The 21,295-nt window shown below is 33.5% G+C and overlaps 1 protein-coding gene across 2 annotated transcripts in view; it reads right to left on the minus strand.

Annotated features, from left to right (window-relative positions):
• Window positions 1-5,009: 5,009 nt before the first annotated feature.
• LOC107551381 (UPF0668 protein C10orf76 homolog) overlaps window positions 5,010-21,295 on the minus strand; it is a 27,600-nt gene continuing 11,314 nt past the window's right edge. Inside the window, exons 15-26 of one of the 2 annotated variants that reach the window (XM_016232962.1) lie at window positions 18,362-18,463; window positions 17,787-17,845; window positions 17,636-17,701; window positions 17,262-17,331; window positions 17,113-17,173; window positions 16,935-17,023; window positions 13,733-13,815; window positions 13,512-13,638; window positions 13,347-13,422; window positions 11,236-11,314; window positions 7,344-7,460; window positions 5,010-5,875 (exon numbers count right to left, since the gene is read on the minus strand). In XM_016232962.1, coding sequence (XP_016088448.1) covers window positions 5,783-5,875; window positions 7,344-7,460; window positions 11,236-11,314; window positions 13,347-13,422; window positions 13,512-13,638; window positions 13,733-13,815; window positions 16,935-17,023; window positions 17,113-17,173; window positions 17,262-17,331; window positions 17,636-17,701; window positions 17,787-17,845; window positions 18,362-18,463 — 1,022 coding nt within the window. In that variant the 3' untranslated portion in view covers window positions 5,010-5,782. Of the gene's footprint in view, window positions 5,876-7,343; window positions 7,461-11,235; window positions 11,315-13,346; window positions 13,423-13,511; window positions 13,639-13,732; window positions 13,816-13,995; window positions 14,079-16,934; window positions 17,024-17,112; window positions 17,174-17,261; window positions 17,332-17,635; window positions 17,702-17,786; window positions 17,846-18,361; window positions 18,464-21,295 lie in introns of both variants that reach the window. The other variant, XM_016232961.1, reaches the window with a different exon arrangement.

A 21,295-nucleotide genomic window follows, 5' to 3' on the forward strand; every position in this document is an offset into this window, starting at 1 on the left:
CAGACCAGATGGTGGATCAGCACCTAGAAAGGACCTCCACAGCCCTGAAAGACAGCGGAGACCAGGACAACTAGATGAGCCCCAGATACAGATCCCCTGTAAAGACCTTGTCTCAGACGATCACCGGGACAAGACCACAGGAACCAGACGAGTCCTCTGCACAATGTGACATTGCTGCAGCCTGGAATTGAACTGCTGGTTTCGTCTGGTCAGAGGAGAACTGGCCCCCCGACTATTTAAACTGAACTGAGCTGGATAATGACATTACTGAATTGAATGATGAACTGTCTTTAACTGAAAAATGAGTGTTTACTATTGTCATTTTGCATTATTGACACACTATTTTCCTAATTAATGCTGTTCAGTTGCTTTGACACAATCTGTATTGTTAAAAGCGCTATATAAATAAAGGTGACTTGACTTGAATTGAACGATTGTCTTTTTAATAACTAACATTAACACAGATTAATAAATGTATTGTTCCATGTTCGTTTGTATACCGCACGCAAGGTTCTCTGATTTTAGTGTATCTCTGTGGCAGAATTACAGTGTCACATGCTGCTCTGGCATGTATACCACATCGTTTTGTGTCGGTTTCGTGTGGACGCAGATATTTCTTGAAACGAGGGGGAAAAAAAGATCGGATAGGGAAAGCTCTGGCTTCGTGTGGATGTAGCCTTAAGCCTCGTACACACCGGGACGATTATCGCGCGCGCTTATCGCCCGACGTCTTTTGTGTTCTTACCCCAGCGATTTTCGCAGGCGATGAGCCGAGTGAACGTGCAAATTAACTCCCTGATATTAGATGGCGCTTAATGAAAAACAGAAATAAACATCGAATCCTATTTGATCTGCAATTCCTCCCCAGAACTACTTTTTGTAGTCACTGTCGCGTTTGTCATAAAGCCCTTTGTGTTCAGACACCAATGAGACCAGCAGCTTGCTCATCTTGCCTCGATCCATCTTCTTGGTCTACTTACTTCCTCTTTGTCGTTAGGTATCAATGTGTGCTCGGCAAGACCGTTTTGTGCTTGAGCGCCACCAAGTCCCGTTTTACTGTAACTTCAGCAGCTCCAGGCACGTGAACAAAAGCGCCAATCTCATTGGTCGGCCAGTTTTTAATGTTGCGGGTCAAACCAAAAAAACGAGCCCGAGGCGTTTTAAAAAAAAAAGACGCTTTTACTCCACTCTGTCTGACGCTTGGCATTCTACTTGGTGATGTGAGGCTTGCATGCATCTGCTCGGCCATTGAAACCCATTCCATGGTTTTTGCGCTGATATTAATGCCAAATAAGTTTGTAACTCTTCAGCTATGAAATCAGCAGAGCGTCAGCATGTGACTCAATGACTCCGCTTTCTGATTTTACATGGTCTTCTGCTTCGAGTTGCTGTTCCTAAACGCTTCCACCTTCCAATACTGCTTACAGTTGTATGGAGCTTATAATATGACAAAACTAACTGAATTTGTATTGTGTAAATTTTAATTATTGACAAGTGGCATTTAACAAAACTAAATATTATGTGGCATTTAACATAGTTCTGAATGAATTTTTTTTTTTACTTGAATATTAAACATTTGAAATTTAACACAACTGAATGTTTTTATGGCAGATTTTTTATAGACATGTATTTTCAAACAGCTATTTTTTTTGTTCTGAAATCTTAGCAAATATCCAGTTTTTAAAAATACAGCTTCAAGTTTTCAAGATGAAGAGGAAATTCGGAACATCGAATTCAATATTCTAAAATTCAATACGCAGAAATTCAGATCGTATAGAAAGTAAGTCAGACATAATCCACAGGGAAGAGTAGATGATCTCCGAAAAGTCAAACGAAGCATTTTGGCCAATTAGTAATTTTCTGGCGTGAGCGTGTGGTTTAAGATCTACCTGATCATGAATCGCCCAGAGGTAGCCTAATTGATTCTTAAACATTTATGGTTTATATACTTATATGTTAAAGGGGTCATATAATGCGATTTCAATTTTTCCTTTCTCTTTGGAGTGTTACGAGCGCTTAGTGCATAAAGAAGATCTGTAAAGTTGCAAAGACTAAAGTCTCAAATCCAAAGAGATATTCTTTATAAAAGAGTCAACCACGCCTACCTAATACGCCTCGTTCTAACACGCCCCCCACATGTCTACGTCACTATGTGGAAATATTAGCATAATGCCGCCCAAATGTGCACGCAAAGAAAGAAGGCGTGGTTTCAGGAACAGCAGTAGTGTTGATGCAGCCATGTCAGGGAGACGCTGTGTGTTTCAGTGCGAAAGCACTTTATTTGGCCTTCCGGAAGTAGATGCAATTAGGAATCATTGGTTAAGATTTATTTCCAACAGAACAGCACAACCCAGATGTTCGAATTTGTGCAAAGCATTTTATGGATGACAGTTTTTTGAATAGTACAAGGCTGACTGTGCACAAAGGCTATTTCTAAAAAAAGGGTCAATTCTGACTTTGCTATGACAATCTGGCGCTTCTGAATCAGAGATTGTAAGTATGTTTTGTTATTAGTTTAAGTATTTGCTATTGACTGTTCAAATGCGGAGTTTTGCGCAGCGCAGAGTAACGTGTCGTGTGTGTGTGAGTGAGGGGAACAGGGTCACATCACAGGAGAGTGAACTGCCTGTCAGAAATCATAGCATGTCAGCTGTCTTAACCGTGGCTTTTGTACTGCATCATCACTGTGTCTGTCACACGACTCTGTTGCCCTTTCGGGCTTGAACTGATGGTAAAACTAACAACATTATTAACTGTCTTGATATTTACTTTGAAAGCTGACGCTCGCGATTATGGTAAGGGGCATTCCATTTCCGACGCGTGCTTGTGGTGTTCGGCCAATCACAATGCACTGGGTCAGCTGGCCAATCAGAGCAGACTGCGCTTGTCAAAGGAGGGGGCTTTGTTGAAAACGACGTGTTTGAGAGAGGCGGGGCATAGAGGACCTACAATAATGTACAGTATTTGAAAAATACTGTGTTTTTTGAACATTAAAGCATGTCAACATATTCTGTTACACCAAATACACAAAATGATCTTTAAAATAGCATCATATGACCCCTTTAAGTTAGCATGTGAAACATTTGTCTAAGCCAGTGGTTCGCAACCTTTTTTACTCCAGGGACCGCCTCCTCTCCAAATCAATACATACTTTGCAAAAATGTCACTGCAGATATTCTTTACAACTTAAAAGTAGCTACTTAAAAGCATGTAAACCTTAATTATACAGTAACTTTAACAAATAAGCACAAGTCAACCTGCCATACCAAACAAGACCACAGGAAGACGCATAGGACTGCATACACGGATCCATGCAGCATAACTAAACACACCAAAATACAAATGAAAAATGAAACCATTCTGAATGTGTGGAAACTCAACGATCAGAAGGCGGGTCGATGTCATAAAAATATTCAGTTGTGTTACAATTCAAATGTTTAATATTCAAGTAAAAAAAAAATCCAATTCAGAACTACGTTGAATGCCACATAATAGACACTTGTCAATAATTCAAATTTACACAATACAAATTCAATTTGTTTTGTCATATTATAAGCTCCATACAGTTGCTCGTTGAATATATAGCAGGGATTAAATTTCATGAACTGTGAAACATTCTATCACTGTATTAGACTGAGCTCTTCAAAATAACCCATTTTATTCACATGTTTGTTAATGCAGACTGCATTGCTAGTTGCTTGATTTTTTTTATGGGTTTTGGGTCTGATTGAAACACATAGATTCAATAATTAAGACATGTGTCTCGATACATTTGTCCATATAGTCGCCACAACTTGCCTTTAAGCAGATAATGTTATCTTTATATAGCATATGCCCTTCTGAAGGGGAAATTAAAGGCTCTCTTATCTCTCTGCCACACGAACGTCTCTAAACTTGGCCGGTCCCCTTAATGCAAGTTTAACTTATTAACTGCTTTTTTTAGAAGTAAAAATAGTCAATGATAAAAAGTTAAACCAGATTTTTATTAGAAGACGACAACAACTGTTCATGGCAAAAGTCACTACCGAGATGCCAGAGCATTGCTATGAGATTATAGGGTTAACATTAAGTCTGTAACACAAACTAAGACACTGGCCATCATAGTGTATGTTGTATAAAATAAGATTTAATAAGGAAACAAACACCCATAAATAAGAATACTAAGGCATTGAAACCCAAATACTCATTTAGAACCAAACCCAGAAAGAATTTACAAAGAATTTCTTTGAAATGTGTTCGTTTTATTCAGTTATCCTCCAGGTTTTGGTTTAAATTGGACTAATTAGTAGTAGAAGTGGTTTGGATTCTATAATGCTCTAAATTCAGACCAACACAGACAGCGGGATCTCTTCAGTGCTGTGTCAAATTAATACATTGTTTGAATTGTTTCTTTTTTACACTGCAGCTTCATATCTGTTCATGATACCACACTGAAACGTCTTGCAATACTGGGAAATACTGAGAGCGAAGAAAATGAAGAGACTGTCAGATTTTTCACAAATTAATGCACTTATACCCAAGGGTGAATCTCATGAAAACCGACAAGAAATGTTCAGGTCACATTTAAAAAGCTAAAGAAATAAGAAATTATATTTTGTTTAAACATGAAGCCTATCCATTTTTTAATGACAAGAAAATTCTATTCTCTCCTTAAGTTCTCATTACCGTAATAAATATATATCATTTAAATTCCAAAGTATAATTTGAATTATGCATTATAGTGTTATGTGTTACACTGGAATTATGTTTTTAATAAAAAAGGACAGGATAATTATCTTTACTGTTTTATGGTACAATGAGAATGATTTTTTAAACATTCCTCTAAGAATTTGAGAGGAAATGTGCTGAAATGTCATGAAAATGAAACCTGTTTTAGGAATATTAATATTTGCTTGCATTGTGATATAATTTTAGACACAAATTATAAAATGTATATAGTATTCAAAATTGTATGTAAATGCTGATTTTAATAAAAAATGACAGAAAATATATTATTACTGTATTACAGTAATGAGAATGAGTTTTTGGCGCATTAAGGTTATAAGTCGATTAAGCAAATTTCACAAATTCTCATTACCGTAATATATTAAACATATTTAAAATTGTAAGTATGCATTATGGTAGTATGTGTTAAACTGAATTGATGAAGTCTTTAATTAAAAAACGTAAAATGATCATCAGCATATCACGGTAATGAGAATGAGATTTTTTGCCGCATTATGGTAATGAGAATCTTGTCTCTTTTTTTTTTGCATTACAATAATGCGAATTTGGAGAAAATGTGTTTGTCACGAAAATATGTCAGTGTGTAAATCTTAATGGCTTCATTTGATTAATGCAAATTATAATGACCCGGACATTTCTTTTTCAGGTTCATGCAAATAGGATATTTTGTTTGCATTGACTCTGAATGTAGAAAATAACTGAAAATCAGCAGTAATTCTGTGTGAGCACATTGGTTTTCATCCGTTATGATACTAAGGAAATGAAGAATATGCACTAGAATCAACAGAAACAGCACTGGACCGCCAATAAAAGGAGGGGAAAAAAAAAAAATCAAGAACCAAATATACCGTGTAGTCAGAATCAAAAATCGCATTGTGCAAAGTTGGGCTGATGGCTTTGTGAAGCCAATACGAGTCAGTTCTGAGCGCAACCAAACTCACACACTGCGTCAGTATACAGCCTGAAGATCAAATTCAGTCCTGTCCGGTTCTAGATGGTCTGGTGTAACGTGGAGAAGCCTCAGATGTGTCAGTATGAAGGTCAAAGGCCCGCTGTTTCAGGATATCAAGGAGAACTCCTTCAGCAGTACATCCTGACTCATTGTACTCAGAGACACGTTCTTCCTCACGTTCAGACTGATGGAACGAACCTGCAAACACAACACAAAAAACGAACTCATTTCCTAACAGCCGCCATCATGAATGGAGAAGCGTGAGAAGCTGGCCATAAATTCACTTCACATTAAAACTGAAGGAGTTCCTCAGGGCAGAGGGACTGAGCTCAGGAAAAGAAGAGTTGGGATGATACCAAGATATTTGGCTTTACAATACAATACAATACAATAAACAGACAGTATTTAGATTATTGAATTTGGCTGATGTATTTGCATATCATGAAACAACAATATTTATTAATTAGTGCTATCAAACGATTAATCGCATCCAAAATAAAAGTTTTTGTTTGCATGTGTGTTCTGTGTATATTTATTATGTATATATAAATACACACACATACATGTACATATTTTTGAAGAATATGTTGTTTATATATTAAATATAAATTATATGAAAATAAATATAGACATGTAAATACATGTAAATATTTTCAATATATATACTGAATATGTGTGTATTTATATATACATAATAAATATACACAGTACACACACATATATTATGTAAACAAAAACTTTTATTTTGGATGCGATTAATCGTTAGGATTCACTAATATTAAACCAATAATTGAAATAGACAAGAAATATGATCATATAATTTTCATGCAAGGTCATAGAACTAACCGGTATCTATTATTAACTAAATGTTATTTACTTTTTTAGGCGCATGTCTCACTTTTCCAAATATATTCTTTAAATATTCCACAACATAAACAGGGCTCTATGAAATCAGTTTTATTTTTCTCCAAATTCAGTGTTTTCCTTATGAGTTTTTCCAGAATTTGTTTCGATAATTTTAATAAAAAAGAATGTCTAATCATAATAATAATTAATAGTTCATTGAAATTTTAACAATAGAATTGTTTGAATGGAATTCAAATTGTTTTATTTTTTTCAGAAATTCTGTGTTGTCGGTTTAATTTTTTATGAATTCTGTGTTTTATGATTTAATGAACGAATAAAAGCTATCAATTTAACAAATCTTGTAAAATGAAACTGACAATTCTGAAAAATGTATTTCATTTTTTTGGCAAAAAAATGCTGCATAATAAAGGTTTACGCGTGAAAAAAAAAAAGGATTCATTTGTGCAATATTATGCAATATTCTTTAAAAATAATGGTTTAATAAACTATATTATTATTGTACTAATTATTATTACTTTGAGAAGTACATTCTACTCTACAATAGTAACATATTTCTGCCATAATTTCTGGCGGGTTGTAGTGGAGAGCAAATGTAATGGTGAAGTGCCTCTCAGAGCAGCTCTGGAGATGAAGTATACAGTGAGGTGACAGACGCTGATTTTGCCAACCACCACATTTTGTGATATTCTTCTTTGTACTGCAAATAAGTTCTGTGAACTTTTTGTTGTATTCTGTAGCTTGCAACCCAAAGTTAATGTAGCCAAAGGAAGCAGCTCGCCAAGCAAACTCAAAAGCTTACCAGCTCCTTGAAAAAGCCGGCCTCTCTGGGCTGCTCAGAGTAACGCTCAAACTGATCCAGACCGTCCTGCAGCTTCAAGGTTAGCGTGTCGTAGTTTGAGCGCACCACCTCCAGCACCTACAGATGAGACAACGACATAAACCCCGACACAACTACAAGAAATCTCCCAGGTCCAACTCAACACTGCATGGACACAAATCCACTTACAGTGAAGGACTCTGGCATATTATCTGTTTTATTATAATGGTCCATAGACATGTGGTTAAAGGGTTAGCTCACCCAAAAATGAAAATTCTGTCATTAATTACTCACCCTCGTGTTGTTCCAAACCCGTAAGACCTTCGTTCATCTTCGGAACACAAATTAAGATATGTTTGATGAAATATGAGGGCTCTCTGATCCTCCCATAGACAGCAAGGAGGTAACTACCACGTTCAAGGTCCAGAAAAGTACCAAGATGATCGACAAAGTAGCCCGTGTGACATCAGTGGTTCAACTGTAAAGTTACGAAGCTACGAGTTAAATAACGACTTTATTCCACATTTTCAGTATCATGACGCGAGCGTGTGGAGGCGCTGACCCAGATCCGGCATAATGACGTCATCACCGCCTTTATAAACTTTTTATAAAAAAGTATTCTCGTAGCTCCGTAACTTTACAGTTGAGCCACTGACGTCACACGGACTGCTTTGTCGATCATCTTGGTACTTTTCTGGATCTTGACCGTGGTAGTTACCTTGCTGTCTATGGGAGGATCAGAGAGCCCTCGGATTTCATCAAAAATATCTTAATTTGTGTTCCGAAGATGAACGAAGGTCTTACGGGTTTGGAACAACACGAGGGTGAGTAATTAATGACAGAATTTTCATTTTTGGGTGAACTACCCCTTTAATGTCTAACTGAACTACAGGAACATACTTTAGATAAAAAGCTAGTGGAGTGATCACATGACTGCTGATACAGACATGAACCCCTGCAGTTGGCACAAGCTCTCTGTTTATCCTCTGTTGATCAGCTGACCAAGCAAGATCAGTAGTAGTTTGAGAACTTTACACTCATCTTATAATATCGAACATGTAATATTTGCTTCTTTGTAGTTGGTATACAAGTAGTTGGAAGTTGGAAATGGACAAAACAGCAACAACAAAAACTGTATCTAGAGCTGTTTATCTCTTTATTAACGTTTTTGTTGTTTTATCATTTGCATTTTAGAGTCTCAAAATGTTGACCTTTAAAATCATTACAATTTATTTACATTACAAAGGTTACAGGGAATTTATATTGTCCTTTCTTTAAAAAAAAGAAGCTAAAAACTCATTTTTTAAATAAAATAAATTAAATGTGATTGAATTTTAAATTAAATATATAATTAAACTGTAATGTACTTGTATGTTTGAAATAATATTTCATTAATAATATTTTCTGTCATTTTACCGTGAAAAAATATTTTATTTTTATAATTTAATTAATTAAAATTAATGTATTAATTTAATTAAACCTAACAATATTTTACTGTATTTCTATAAATATTTTATTAAAATGTAATGATGTTTTATAAACAATAATATTTCAATAATACTTTTTGTCATTTAACCTTGAACAAATATTTTTATACTTTCTTTTGTCTTTTTTTTTTTAAATAGTTAATATTTAATAAAATAATTTTCATTAAATGTAATGGTATTTTACTACATTACTCCTTTAATAAATATTTTATTAGATTGTAATTATATTTTTGAAAGTAATATTATTCAAATAATATATTAAATAATATTTACTGTCATTTTACATTGGAAAAATATTTTGGTCGATTATTTTGATACTTTTTTTATTTTAATAAACCTGGATTAAAAAAATAAATAAAATAATTTTAATTAAATGTAAGGATTTTTATATTTTAAATATTTTAGTAGAATGTAATGATGTTTTTCAAATTATAGTATTTATATGATAATAATATTTTCTGTCATTTCACCTTAAAAAATATTTTGGTAGCATTTAAGTTGCTGGGGTATATTTGTAGCAATAGAAATACATTGTATGGGTCAAAATTATTGATTTTTCTTTTATGCCAAAACTCAATAGGATATTAAGTAAAGATCATGTTCCATGGAGATATTTTGTAAATTTCCTACCATAAATATATTAAAACTTAATTTCTGATTAGTAATATGCATTGCTAAGAACTTCATTTGGACAACTTTAAAGATGATTTTCTCAATATTTTGATTTTTTTGCACCCTCAGATTCCAGATTTTCAAATAGCTGTATCTCGGCCAATATTGTCCTATCCTAACAAACCATACATCAATGGAAAGATTATTTATTCAGCATTCAGATGATGTATAAATCTCAATTTCGAAAAATCGACCCTTATGACTGGTTTTGTGGTCCAGGGTCACAAATGAGAGACAAATCAAAACTGATTCCTGTGTCAATCACGGAAAGATATCATTTCAAAATAGCGTTCCCAAAACTACAAGCTGTTTGAGGTCACACTGTGAGCAGTAATTTTACATCGGATGGGTCTGGAGTTTGACTGGGACACTCCAGGGCATGAAACGGGTCCACAAATCCCCAAACTTAAACTAAACTAAGAGAGCCAGAGCGGCTGGACAGAGGTGTGTTAGAGGGCATGCGGGAGCATCTGGCAAAGCGAGATGAAAGAGATGGGAGTTTGGGACTGCTAGCGACAGCTGGAGTAACCCTCTGTAAAACTGACCTCACTTCCAGCACACAGCATCATTACCCTACAGATCAAAGGCTATTTAAGCAACACCTGTGACCGTCCCAATCAGCCGCTTCTCATCCACACACACATACATAGTGTTTGCTTATTCAGCTTCCAAACCAATTCTCTCATTTCAATATAATTGTTGGCGGGACTGCTAGCGACAGCTGGAGTAACCCTCTGTAAAACTGACCTCACTTCCAGCACACAGCATCATTACCCTACAGATCAAAGGCTAATTAAGCAACACCTGTGACCGTCCCAATCAGCCGCTTCTCATCCACACACACATACATAGTGTTTGCTTATTCAGCTTCCAAACCAATTCTCTCATTTCAATATAATTGTTGGCCTTCTGGAAAGTATGTTCATTTACTGTACATGTACTCAATACTTGGTTGGGCCTCCTTTTGCATGAATTACTGCATCAGTGCGGCGTGGCATGGAGACAATCAGCCTGTGGCACTGCTGAGGTGGTATGGAAGTCCAGGTTTCTTTGATACCGGCATTCAGGTCATCTGCATTGTTGGGTCTGGTGTCTCTCATCTTCCTCTTGACAATACCCCATAGATTCTCTATGGGGTTCAGGTCAGGCGAGTTTGCAGGCCAATCAAGCACAGTAACACCATGGTTATTGAACAAGCTTTTGGTGCTTTTGGCAGTGTGGGCAGGTATAAATAATTTAAATATATTAAATATATGTTCAAAGCTGTATTTTCAGCATCATTACTCCAGTCTTCAGTGTCACATGATCTTCAGAAATCATTCTCATATACTGATTTGCTGCTCAAGAAATATTTCTGATTATTATCAATGTTGAAAACAATTGAGCTGCTTCATATTTTTGTGGAAACTGTGATACATTTTAATCAGGATTGAAAAAAAAAATATATATATATTTTGTTACAATATAAATGTCTTTACTGTCACTTTTCATCAATTTAATGCATCCTTAAGTATTTCTTTCTTTAAAAAACTGACTTCAAACTTTGAACGGTAGTGTTTATATTATATATTATACATAAATTACAATATATTACAATGAGGCTAAAAGTTAATGTTCTTTGCAGAAACCCATTAAGATCTCATTAAAGTCTGCTTGATCTTAAGGCATCAAAATGACTGTGAAAACAGTCCACCTGATGTGAAGTATTCAGTTACCTGATCTTCTGAGAGCTGTGAGATGTGGTTCACAGCAGCGTATGACTCAATCTTAGGGTTGAAGTGGTTAATAATTGCTCTGAAATTACAGAAAGAGGCAAAATTTGATATATTTCAAAAGCTTCAGCATGCGACCTGCACTGAAAACAGCCCAGGAGCCCCACACTAGAGGTCCTATGACACATCTGTGTGTGAATAAAAGGTAACGTTACAGAGAATTGTCAAAGGTGTGGTCTTATAAATATTCTGCTGTAATGCTCTGCATCTTGCTTCAAAAAAACAGCACTCGACTTCTTTTGTGCGGCACAAACACATGGTGACATATCTGAAAGCCCAGAGAACGTGTCCACATTACCTCAGACTCTAAAATCAATAATTAATTCACCATGCCCTCACACACAAACCAAAATAAAGACTAAAATACAAATTTTACCAAAGCTATCCAGTGTTAGTCATAGACTTCAACTAAAATGATTATGACCTTCCACGAGTTCACCCATCTTTAAAACATAACTTGCTTGTAAATAAAAGTACATTATATAAATAGACTTTATATTTAGTATTATTTTTCTTATTAATTTTTCACTTTTCAGACATTTTATGCCTTTTATCTATCTATCTATACATATCTATCTATATCTGTATATATATATATATATATATATATATATATATAGATAGATAGATAGATAGATATAAACAAAACACAGAATCAAAGGGAAAAAACGAAACAAAACCAAAATACCAAAATAAATAAACAAAAACAAATCAAATCAAAGAAAAAAAGCAGAGAAAACAAAGGTACTAAAAAAACAAGAAAAGATAAAAACAGAAGCAAAAAAATAAATAAAACCGCTAAATAAATAAATATATAAATAAAAAACATAAGAACAAAACGCCTTTTAGCTATCTATCTATACATATCTATCTATATCTGTATATATATATATATATATATATATATAGATAGATAGATAGATAGATAGATATAAACAAAACACAGAATCAAAGGGAAAAAACGAAACAAAACCAAAATAAATAAATAAATAAACAAAAACAAATCAAATCAAAGAAAAAAAGCAGAGAAAACAAAGGTACTAAAAAAACAAGAAAAGATAAAAACAGAAGCAAAAAAATAAATAAAACCGCTAAATAAATAAATATATAAATAAAAAACATAAGAACAAAACAAAAGCAAAGGAGAAAAAAAGAATTAAAAAACAAAAATAAATAAACCAATTAAAAATATAGGGGGGAAAACAAACACAAATCAAAGGAAAAATAATTAACCAATTATAAACAAGGAAAAAATATATAAATAAACACATTTGACCAAAGCTATCCAATGTTAGTCACAGACCTCAACTAGAGCAGCACAAACTATGATTATGATCTTCTATTATTTCAACATGTAAATCAACTATTTCATATATAACACCTTTATAAAATTACTGAAATGTAAATGAAAGCACATTATATAAATAATCTATATATTTAATATTATTTTATTATACATTTGTAATATAATAATACATATATATATTTATAGAAATATTCTATGTCTTTAACAGATAGAACTTTAAAGGTGCTGTATGTAAGTTTTTGACTCTACTAAAGCACAACAATACCATAATATTTTTGCAGATATTTAAGAAACAAATTAAGTTAACATACTTGTTTATCTGAAAAACAATGCTACAGTCAGTTATTCTCCTTTGAAAATGGTCTCTGTTTTGGTTTGTGAAACCCGCCCACTGCCAGTTTACCCAATTGTATTTTGGCACCCTGGGTTGCCAGTTGGCAGGAAACACAGCGTATTTAATTTCATTCATCGTCAAGTGCGCTCGTTCCTGTTGGTGTCATCAATCTGGCAACCTGCGTGTGCCTCAAGTCTGAGGAGGAGGGGCCGGGTGAAAAAAACCCTCTCCGATAGTTTGAATTTGGACTGCAATACCTAGTTCAACCACTCGATGTCAATCCTACATACAGCACCTCTAAGTATTTTAAAGTAAGATTTTTAAAACTGATCATTTAAACAAAGAATGCAATAAATCCTCTCATTATTTATAGTGAAAGTGATCTAGAATGAAGGTAAACGTGAGCGTTCTGACCTGACGTTGACGAGAGCGTGAGTAACTTTACTAGCAGGCTCCTTCCACTGGCCTGCGTTGGTCGAGACTCGCAGCACTGCGGCGTCATGAAGATCAGGTTAGTGCTTTAGTGATGATGGATAAAAATAAACATGTACACAGCAGGACTGAGCTCAGCTGACTTACCCATGCAGTAGAGGTTCTCAAACACCTGATGCATGCGTATAATCTCATAATAGAGCTCGTCGTAACTGCTGGGCGTGGGCAGAAACGTGTCTCCATACGTGATGAACATGTTAAAGAGGTTCACCACCTAAAGCAGACAAAAACATGTCAAGTAAGGTGAGAAATGCCCAATCAGTACTTAAAAACATGACAAACCGCCGCTCGCAGCGAGTGTGATTTACCTGAAGAGCCAGCTGGAAGATATTGTGCTTCGCCAGAAGGATGGTCTCATTAGACAGCAGGAACTTCAGAAGGTTAATGAGAGCTGGAAAACACAATCAATACATACAGCTGTCTGAAGAAACACACTGAAGTAATCACTGTCTTGACCTGTGACTCCACACAACTGCTAGTATATTATATACATAAATAATGAGCCACAAAAACAAAATGAAAAAATAAATAATTAAAACAAAGACCGCCGCTCGCAGCGAGTGTGATTTACCTGAAGAGCCAGCTGGAAGATATTGTGCTTCACCAGAAGGATGGTCTCATTAGACAGCAGGAACTTCAGAAGGTTAATGAGAGCTGGAAAACACAATCAATACAGCCATCTGATGCTATCTGATGAAACAGCTTTGTTCACACGAAAATAATCACTGTTTTGACCTGTGACTCCACACAACATGATCAGATCCATTATCAGGGGTTGCAGAGAGATACAGGCAAACAGAGGTGCATTTTTTATGGTTAGAAATAAAAACAACTCCGAAAAAAAGAGGAAAAAAACACATACACAGTAAAAAAGTAAAAACAAAACAAACAAAAAAATTCACATTTTTAATTTTTTGTTGTTTTTCATTTGCTTTAGATTTGTTGTTGTACTTTCTATTTATTTATTTAATTATATTTATATAAATAAATAGAATGTATTTATATTTATATAAAGTATTTTATATTTATATAAGTTATATTAACCTAAATACATAAAGTACAAAAACAAAAAAAACTAAAGCAAAAGAAACAGAAAAAGAAATCAAAAACAAAAGTGAATAAAAAAACAAAAAAACAGAAGAACAAAAAAAAAAATCTAAGAAAAACTAAAAATACAAGAAACAAAAATAAATCAAAAACAAAAGAACAAAAACTAAAACAAAAGCAAAAAAAAAAACAAGAGGAAAAAACTAAAGAAAAGAAATCAAAACCAAAAGTGAATAAAGAAAAATAAAAAAATAAAAATAATAACAAGAACAAAAAACAAAAACACAAGCAAAGAAAAAAAGAACAAAAAACTAAAACAAAATCAAAGGAAAAAACAAGAAAAAAGAAAAAAAGAACAAAAACAGAACCAAATGCCAAGGAGGAAAAAAAATTGCAAAAACAAAAAAGAAACTAAATTAAAAACAGTGAGTTAAAAAAGCAAAGAAAAAATAAAATAAACAACCAATAAATAAAATCAAGAACAAAAACAAAACACAAATGAAAAAAACTTAAAACAAAAGCAAAGAAAAAAAAAAAAAAAAAAAAAAAAAAAAAAAAAAAAAAAACCAAAAAAAATGCCAAGGAGGAAAAAAAATTGCAAAAACAAAAAAGAAACTAAATTAAAAACAGTGAGTTAAAAAAGCAAAGAAAAAATAAAATAAACAACCAATAAATAAAATCAAGAACAAAAACAAAACACAAATGAAAAAAACTTAAAACAAAAGCAAAGAAAAAAAAAAAAAAAAAAAAAAAAAAAAAAAAAAAAAAAACAAAAAAAAAAAAAAATTAAAAAAAAAAAAAAAAAAAAAAAAAAAAAAAAAAAAAAATGAATAAAAATACATAACCAAAAAGAACAAAACAAAACCAAAATGAATAAAAAAAAGTTATGAAAAACAAACAAAAAATAATAACAAAAAAAAACTACATTTACATTTAATCATTTAGCAGACGCTTTTATCAAAGCAACTTAAAAAAAAAAAAAAAAAAAGAGGACAATAGAAGCAATCAAACCAACACAGGGTATATACAGGAATAAACCGGTTACATCGGCGACACTAACTTACATTTATTATATATTGATTGTAAGACAGCACAACTAAACACTTGCTTTGTGATAACTCCTTATCAATACAACATAATTCAGAAGGGGGGAACGAAGCACAAGAGAATTAATTAAGTGACTAACCAATGCAACCCAAGAAATAAGAATTAGACCAATAAACAAAACAACTGACAAAACTTATTGAGGAGGGAAAATAAAGCTCTCCGAGCTAACGGGGCAATGAGTTCACACAGTACATTCAAAAGACGTATTTGTCACATCAACTCTTATGTCTGCAAACCATAGCTGTTTTGTGCAGCACTTCTCATGACAAACATCTGACTCCTCAGACAGTTTACCTGTGATTACGAAGTGCTTGATTTGATGCAGACTTGACAGAGTGTCAGTATTGCACCTGATCGTGTCTGAATGATCATGGAAGGTCAAATAATGATCACAACTATTACATCATTTTTATTGTGCATCCCAAGCCCATGCCAGTAATAAAAAAACAGCCCAAAGTAGCGCAATTACCATGTCCCAAATATAAAAATGTCATTTCCATCCCTAAAATACATATTTTACAGTCACTGTTATGCACATTTATCATAAACACAGCTCAAATGCTTCCTACTAGTGTGGCCCAAAACATTTAGCACAGTTTTATTACAGGTAGAATGCAAAATGTTTCAGTACAAGCATTTCAACCAAATGCAATTTATGCAATATTTCAAACCTTTAACCCACTGAGGAAAATCAGCCCATGGCAACAGTTTAAAAGCAGCCCAATTTCGTGGAAAGAAACAACAACAACCCTGCATTCAACACGAGCTTCAGAAGTCAGATTTGACTGATCACGGGTCAAAAGTAAGAAGAGATAACTGACAAGATGTTGGAGGATTTGCTCCTCAACAGATCCTGAGCTCATTGACAAATATCTTTTATCGTAAGGTGTGCTCGCTTTACACAGTTCACGCGCGATCGCGAAATCTGCGACTGCAAGTGCACATTCACATATTGATAGCAACGCCCTGATGCGCGAAAATAATATGCAATATTAGAATGTTTGCTGATATGATGATGAATGAATGATACAAAATGTAATACCTTGGAAAATGGCATTTAAGACTTTTTTAATGCTTATTAAGGGCCTTAATTTTATCTAAATTGATTGATCAACTTTTAATACTTTTTAAGACCCCGCGGACACCCATCAAAGAGCAACAACAATAAGTGTAAAACTACATATTACTATATACATTATATATTTACTACATGCAAAACTAAAGCAAAATAAATAGCAAACCAAAAAAAAAATTTTTTTTTAAAAAGACAAAAATGTAAAGCAAAGAAAAAACAAAACAGAATGACACAGAGTGCATGGCTGTGTTTTACTCAGACACACACCGTAACCATCATACCTGACCAGAGCTCTCTCCACGTGTAGTGCATCCTAATTCTGCACTTCTTCTGGTAGCAGATCAGTTTGTGAATTATCTGAACGCAGCGCCTAAAATAAATCACTTAATTAATTCTTATCATATCCACATTTATCTAAGCATCGCAGTATCTAAAACAGCATATTAAAAGGAAACTCACACGTAGAGATCCATAGGAAACTCCTTCATCATATGAGTAATGATAAACTCAACCATCAGATCTGCAAAGACAAAAAAACTCACATAAACGCTCACAAAATGATAGAGCCATTCACACGATGAATCCCTCATTCTGAACACAAAACTCACCCAGAACTGCACAAACTAAAGGCCGAGAGGGGATGCTCTTATCCGCGGCTTTCTTTCGATGTCTCATGGGCTGAAATACAGGAGTGTCAGTAAGAGAAATTACTTCACTCAAAAGCTACACTGAACTATCCCTTAGAGACTGGCTAAGGTTGATTTCAGTCAGAAGAACACAAATGATCCTGCTTTCACGTGGAGAGACGGAGGCTAGATAACTGGATTTACCGCAGCAGCAGGTAACGTCTGGGACGTCCCATTTCGTAATGGATCGGCTGTATCATGCAGCCAGGCAGCTTGCTGCTTTGTATGACAGAAACATCGTCTTCATTTGGATTCTGCCATTTACAGACAACTGAGACCCGAGCAGAGACTCTTACCATTCTGTGCAAGTTGACTCTGAAGTTCATGTTATCATCGTGGAGAAAAGCGTCGGCGTACTGGTCCTTAAACAGACAGCGAGAGCACAAACAATCCAACAGTGAACGAACTCATAGGAAAAACAATTTTTAATTACCCACAATGCATTACCTCGGCTATGCAGGTCAGAATGATGAGGCACAGCCTGGCACTGTTGAGTCTGTGTTCATCTGAAAACACACAGAGGAAATCTCTTGTCAGATATGCACAAAAGACTGGCTTAAAACTAAGAGAAATAAATGGCTCCGTTCCAAATTCTAGTGAGCTCCCTACTTAGGCAGCATTTTAAGGCACGAAGCGCTTCGGCACAAAAGCTTTTCCAAAATATAGATTAGGTTATGCTGCCTTCTATTAAACATCTTTTGCAAAAATTAAAGAGTGCATGTATCCTTTGTAAAGAACACAATCCCATAATGCATTGCAACAAACGCAAAAATCCGAAATGTTGGACAAAGTGGGAAAAATGCAGATAATAACTATAATACCGCAAACACCAAGTACTGTTTAGTTTAATCTGATTAAAAATTGACTATTTTAGCTAAAATGTGTGTCCTTCATGCTTTTATCACGTTGTTAGCTTAGCGACATGCTAACAACAAACTCTGAGTTTGTACGTTAGGCTGTAGACAGCAAGGAAGCTCATTAGGTTTTGGACAGCACAGACTAGACAAACAGTGATATCTTGCCTTTGGTGTCCTGCATTACGATGGAGGAATATTTGAGGAAGGTTATAAGAAGATTACTCGTCTGCAAGTTTGGGTCCAGAGGAAGCTCGGGATTATTCATCACTGCAAGGAGAGAATGAAAGAATGGTGAATCATTTCTGAGAATGATCATTCGCCCCAATTTTGCGTACCTATACCACACACTAAAAGTATATACTTCGTATTGAGAACGGCCACACTTAGTAATATGTTTTTTTTAAAGTACTATAATCTTGCATAAGGTTTAGGATTGATACACAGCACAAGGTAAAGCTCCATTCATAGTAAGAATGATAACTATAAAGATTTTAGCATCCACGCTTGCTGCCACTCTGTTTCGTCGTCTGCCGCTGTAAATGCTCACGATCTGTAAAGTCGGGTGGATTCTGATTGGCTGTCAATGTTTTACTGTTTATCAGCTGGGAATAAAAAATCCCTTCTGACAGAGATTCCAATGACATTGTTCCTCTGCGTCATTATCATTATAGCAGTGGTGTGGATGTTGCCATTCTTATACAATTAGAACTATTATTAAAACATTATAGTTATTGTTAAATTAGAATGATTATTAAAATGTTATTTTTTTGTTAAATTAGGACGAATATTAGAACATTATAATTTTTGTTACATTTTAATGATTATTAAAATGTTAGTTACTCTTAAATCAGAACAACTAAAACGTTACAGTTATTGTTAAATTACAATGATTATTAAAATGTTACAGTTTTTTGTTAAATTAGGATGATTGTTAGAACATTAGTTTTTGTTAAATTTTAACGATTATTAAAACGTTACAGTTATTGTTAAATTAGAATGATAATTAGAAAATTATAGTTTTTTATTTTAACGATAATTAAAACGTTACAGTTTTGTTAAATTAGGATGATTGTTAGAACATATTTTTTGTAAAATTTTAACGATTATTAAAAAGTTACAGTTTTTGTTAAATTAGGACGATTGTTAGAACATTATAGTTTTTTGTTAAAGTTTAACGATTATTAAAACGTTATAGTTATTGTTAAATTAGAATGATTCGAAAATTTTTGTTTTTTTATTTTAACGATTATTAAAATGTTAGTTTTTGTTAAATTTTAACGATTATTAAAACGTTACAGTTATTGTTAAATTATAATGATAATTAGAAAATTATAGTTTTTTATTTTAACGATTATTAAAACGTTACAGTTTTTGTTAAATTAGGACGATTGTTAGAACATTATAGTTTTTGTTAAATTTGAACGATTATTAAAACGTTACAGTTATTGTTAAATTATAATGATAATTAGAAAATTATAGTTTTTTATTTTAACGATTATTAAAACGTTACAGTTATTGTTAAATTAGAATGATCATTAGAAAATTATAGTTTTTTATTTTAACGTTTATTAAAACGTTACAGTTTTTGTTAAATTAGGACGATTGTTAGAACATTATAGTTTTTGTTAAATTTTTAATTAGAACGAATATAAAAAAATTATAGTTATTGTTAAATTATAACAATTATTAAAGTTATGGTATTTAGATGGAATAGAATAGAATTTACAAGGAATGGAATAAGATGTAGGGTAGTATTAAGTAAACAAAAGTGGTATTGCACATTTTTATTGAACAAGAAGAGCATTTAACTGTTCATGAGGTAATTGAACGATTATTATTACGTTACAGTTATTATTATATTAGAATGATTATTAAAACTTTATAATTATCATTATTGTTACTGTCCTTGTTGTTTACAGGCTTTAACTCTAAGGTAAGTAAGTATATTGTGAATGTTTCTGGACCAAGTAATACATGTCATCCTGATTACAGATGATTGAGCTCTGTTGGCACATTCAAGCAGGAGAACACGCCACATCCACCACAGGAGCTTCATGCTGCCAGATCCGAGTGGATTTAATATTTCATACGGCTAATGGATATCAAGTTTTCAAAAGATTGCTATGCAAAAAGCAGCATAAAATTTACACGTGTTTTAGAGGCAAATGTAAGTGTGGAGTCAAGCTTAAGGAAGCGAGGTGTCGGCTCTACTATAACAGACTAAAAGTACGATTCAGAGGGTAATTTGCTGAACAACAGCGGTTTAAAAAGCTCATAGCGTTTCATTATGCAAACAACCCTCACTTCTGGTTACTGCGCTGACCATTTAATAGAAGTTTGTAGGGCTGGGTAAAAATATCGATATCTCGATATTAATAGATTCTCTTTTTTACGGAACGATATTGATTCTTAAATCCCAAGAATCGATTAGCCTAGCCTGTTTTCAGTTAATGGACGGAACCGTTGAAGGGCACTTCCCGTCCAATAAATCTCAATAAGCATTGCGCTTTGGTACTTTTAATAGAAATCTCAGATTTCAAATTCTGTCCATTGTATTGCAGTATTCAAACAATAAATGCAGTTTTGGCACTGTTTAATGTGAAGTGACAGATCGCTGGAGCGCCTCAGTTCAACAGACGTGGCAGCGCGAGGCGCACGTGAACTGATCATCTCCTCCACATTAATACCAGTTTCAGCACAAAATAAACATGACTAAACATCCGAAGGTAAGTTAAAAGAATGAGTACAACTTTACAATCCTTATCCTGTCTCATGTAATCGCTCAGTGTTTCATCCGTACAGAGACGTCAATATAACGGCTTGTAAACAATGTCACGTAACGTCACATTTACCTCAGAAAAACATATTCGGTGACCATAAACTCATTAGTCATTGTTAAATTAGAATGATTCGAAAATTTTTGTTTTTTTATTTTAACGATTATTAAAATGTTAGTTTTTGTTAAATTTTAACGATTATTAAAACGTTACAGTTATTGTTAAATTAGAATGATAATTAGAAAATTATAGTTTTTTATTTTAACGATTATTAAAACGTTACAGTTTTTGTTAAATTAGGATGATTGTTAGAACATTATAG

The sequence above is a fragment of the Sinocyclocheilus grahami genome, unplaced genomic scaffold, assembly GCF_001515645.1.
Source record: "Sinocyclocheilus grahami isolate Dianchi unplaced genomic scaffold, SAMN03320097.WGS_v1.1 scaffold422.1, whole genome shotgun sequence".
In the NCBI taxonomy this organism is placed as follows: Eukaryota; Metazoa; Chordata; class Actinopteri; order Cypriniformes; family Cyprinidae; genus Sinocyclocheilus; species Sinocyclocheilus grahami.